Below are 4,262 nucleotides of genomic sequence, written 5' to 3'. Positions count from 1 at the left end.
TCGATATAAAATGCAAAATATCTCGTAAAATATTTAGTTTTCGGTAGTCTTACCCTAATACTTTTATGCACAGGATAATGAGACAAAACTATTGGTACAAAGAAAACGCATGATTGTTTATAACAAAAAGTGCATTGCAAATTACACATTTTTTATTATAAACAATCATACGTTTTCTTTGCACCAATAGTTTTGTCTCATTATCCTGTGCATAAAAGTATTAGAGTAAGACTACCGAAAACTAAATATTTTACGAGATATTTTGCATTTTATATCGAAGTACTGCAAACTTTGAAGCCTTATAACTCAAAAAGTACTTAATGAAAAAACATTTGTTTGTAGTGTTTTGGAAAGCTCTCGAGATAAGCTACAAGAATATGTAATGAAAAATAGTGGGTTCAATTTAAGAAATTGAAGGTGACTTTTATGTGACCTTCAAATGACTTTCTAAGGTCAAATCAATGCTACCATCTTATGTCCCCCTTCACACCCTACAATTTTTGTTTGAAACATTTCTTTCTGGAAAGTGCTGTTTTCGAGATATTCGAGTGTATTGATTAAAATGACTCACCTTGTATATACAGGGTGTCCCTAAATTCGCGCCCACGGAGTACAAGGCGTGATACTTTAGGCTAAAAGAAATAACTTTTTCCTTTAGCAAAATTGCGTGCGATAAGTAGTTTTTGAAGGAGAGCAGGTTGAAGTAAACCAATAGGCGTTCTGGTGTAAGTGGCGCTCAGGGCCGGCGCGCGCGCTTCGCTCACTTGTATCAAATTCTTGACTAGTATTTACAAGTAATGTTAAAACATTAATGCTTTGTTATAATTAGTTTACTATGAATTTATTTTTATCTTAGTTATGATTTTATTTTAATTATACATATAATTAGTTAGATTATACTTAAGACTCAAATAATAAGAATCAACTTGAATACTGAACCGTGATCTTTTTCCATATTGTATTCTTTAAAAAGTGAATAATTAACAAAATAAATATTGCTTTTATTTCTTACGTAATAAAAGATAAAAGAATGTCTGATTTCGTAGATCTATCTGAAAATAGAGACAAATGTAAATAGTAATGTGCTTTGCGAGCTAAACCTAATGCCAGCGGCACAATTGATATTTTTGTAGAAAATTTTTCAAAATGTAAGAAAATGATGAAAAAAGAAAAAATTTAGAAGAATAGAAACGCGTTTAGCTTGCAAAGCACATTACTATTTACATTTGTCTCTATTTTCAGATAGATCTACGAAATCAGACATTCTTTTATCTTTTATTACGTAAGAAATAAAAGCAATATTTATTTTGTTAATTATTCACTTTTTAAAGAATACAATATGGAAAAAGATCACGGTTCAGTATTCAAGTTGATTCTTATTATTTGAGTCTTAAGTATAATCTAACTAATTATATGTATAATTAAAATAAAATCATAACTAAGATAAAAATAAATTCATAGTAAACTAATTATAACAAAGCATTAATGTTTTAACATTACTTGTAAATACTAGTCAAGAATTTGATACAAGTGAGCGAAGCGCGCGCGCCGGCCCTGAGCGCCACTTACACCAGAACGCCTATTGGTTTACTTCAACCTGCTCTCCTTCAAAAACTACTTATCGCACGCAATTTTGCTAAAGGAAAAAGTTATTTCTTTTAGCCTAAAGCAGAGGTTCCCAAACTTTTTTTTCTCATAGACCACTTTCAAAATTTTGCTGGTTCCGGTGGACCCCCCGCAGCTACATTTCTACCATATTCCCAAAACTCGACAAAAAATGTGAAGATTAGATCTAACTACTGGAAATTTGCGTCACAGCTGAGTTCCAACCACGAATTAACAGTTTTCGAAAAAAAAAAATAAGTGAGAATTGATTGGTTAATTGATTGTGCTATGAGTGGATGCCAAAAAAGTAAAGTTGGCCAATCAGAAAAGTGATTTCATACCACTTTACTTTTTTGACATTTACTCACAGCACAAGGAACCAATCAATTCTCACTTATTTTATTTAGAAAACTCCCCATTCGGAGTGGTAAAAATAAAAAGAAAAATAGTATATTTTCTTGTGTTGTATTTATTAAAATATGTAATATAAAAGTCGTAATATAACTAAAATTAAACACTAATAACGTAACGTAACTTCAACAATGACAATCACAAAATAGTCATAATTTTAATGGGAGGGATGTACTTGATGGATTGACAGCAAATTATCAATATTTGGCTTCAGTTTTGTTAGGAATAACCGCAAATCTCCCCGTTCTGTGATGTTCAATCTGCTCCTTTTTTTTGTTAAAAGGTTTGTAACGACACTAAAACTTTTTTCGACAAGATATGACGAGGGAAACGCTATCAAAAGCTTTCTCGCAATTCCCCACAGTCCAGGATATTTTTCGTGTATTTCTGCCTGCAGCCAAAATGTTTGATACCCTCTTTTAAATTTCACCTTCAGCTCCTCATTAGTGCTGAGCTCGAGTAGCTCCTCTTGTAATATCACATTCTTCACTTCCGTTTCATCAAATGGATTTATGATCCATGGTGGTATTTCCATCGTCAGAATATCTTCAAATCTGATTTTGAAGTCATCATGCAGGGCAATTAAATGTTGAACGTATATCTGAATATCCTCATCAAAGCATTCTACCTGTGACAAGTTTGGAAACTGGGAAAATTCGCGGCGACTAATATTTTGCTTCATAAATTTCAATTTTCCAAGGAAAGCTGAAATTACACCCTTTGTTTTTATTAAATTGAGGCTGTCCCCTTGTAATTGTAAGTTAATGTCATTAAATTTTTTGAACAAATCTGTTAAATATGCGATGTCTGCTTTCAAATTGATTAGGTTTTCTTTTAAATCTGGATCTTTACTTTCCAGAAACTCTAAAACTGATTCAAAAAGTGAGTAAAATCTTGTTAAACATGCACCTTTCGACAACCAGCGTACTTCAGTATGTAAGAGCAATCGTTGGAAGTCTTCATCATTTTCATCGCACAATTGTGCAAATAAACGCGTATTCAACGCATTGCTTTTTATTTTGTTAACTGCATTAATCACAAATTGAAGCGATTGGTGCAATCTATCACTCAAATTTTTCGCTACTAGGTGTTGTCGGTGGATGACACAGTGAATTGCAGTTACCTCTGGTATAATTCTTTTAAGATGGCTTATAAACCCACGATATTGCCCGACCATGGCAGGAGCTCCATCTGTTGCCACCGAAATAATGTTTGTGAATGGAATCGATTTTTCCTTAAAAAAATCACTCAGGACATTAAATATTGATTCACCTTTAGTGTCCGTCTCCAAAGTTTTGGCGAATAGTAGCTCTTCATGAATTTCTTCGTCAATAACAAATCGAACATATGCCAATAATAATGCTTCATTACCAGGTAAAGTTGACTCGTCCAGTTGAATAGAAAAATGAGTTGTTTGCAGATAATTACACAAGAAGCTTTCAATATCAGAGCTCATTTCATCAATACGTCTTTGTACAGTGTTGTTACTCAAAGGAATTCTTTTGAGTATGTCAAATGGAGATTTGTGCAGAACAGTTTTTAAAACCTCTTCAACAGCGGGTAAAATTAACTGTTCTCCAATGGTGTGCGGTTTTCCAGATTTCGCTATAAGTAATGAGATATTGTAAGATGCCCGCAAGCCATCATCGTTACTTTGAGACGTTGAAGCGAACATACTGTGCACGGTGGGTCTCTTTTCATATTTTGCTTTCAATGTTTGAAAATATTTCAAATCTTTGCCTATTTTATCAGGATGACACCTTCTTAGATGATCTTCGAGCTTCGATGGTTTCATAGAGTCATTGCTCAAAACTTTGTTGCATAAAAGGCATATGGGCAATCGCTTGTCTGCCTTTGATGGAAGAAAACCAAATTTCAAATAATCAACATTGTACTGTCGACATTTCTTCTTAGATTCAGCCATGTTTCGTATCAGTTACCTAACAGGATATGGCTATCTTAACAAAAAGTTCAACCTTTCTCGGCTTTCTGTTCTTTTATGGAAGTATCTAATAATGGCTCTGTTTAGTTTTTAGTATTTAATTTTTATTACGTACCTACTACACGCAAACATTACAAATATACTTATTACAACATAAAAGTATGTATAACAAATAGGCAGGTAGGTACTTACTTTTTCCGACACTGGCAAACACTAACATTTCATTTATTTCACTTTACTTTACTTTTCGAAATTCCGAAAACAAATGAATAACGTTTGTCCTTGCCATTCGTATTTATATTAG

The 4,262-nt window shown here is 32.9% G+C and overlaps 1 protein-coding gene across 1 annotated transcript; it reads right to left on the bottom strand.

Annotated features, from left to right (window-relative positions):
* Positions 1–2,173: 2,173 nt before the first annotated feature.
* Positions 2,174–3,940, bottom strand: LOC112638613 (SCAN domain-containing protein 3-like). Its single transcript, XM_025410654.1, has one exon. It carries the CDS (start codon positions 3,938–3,940, stop codon positions 2,174–2,176), a length of 1,767 nt encoding a protein of 588 aa, XP_025266439.1.
* Positions 3,941–4,262: the final 322 nt, after the last annotated feature.

This window comes from Camponotus floridanus, unplaced genomic scaffold (assembly GCF_003227725.1).
Source record: "Camponotus floridanus strain SB8 unplaced genomic scaffold, Cflo_v7.5 scaffold337, whole genome shotgun sequence".
NCBI classification, from domain to species: domain Eukaryota; kingdom Metazoa; phylum Arthropoda; class Insecta; order Hymenoptera; family Formicidae; genus Camponotus; species Camponotus floridanus.
Note: the sequence above shows the minus strand (reverse complement) of the source record. Positions and strands in the feature narration are given on the sequence as shown.

Bases quoted from the DNA above. Each gene is read 5' to 3' on its own strand.
- LOC112638613 (XM_025410654.1), bottom strand. From the start codon at position 3,940: ATGGCTGAATCTAAGAAGAAATGTCGACAGTACAATGTTGATTATTTG.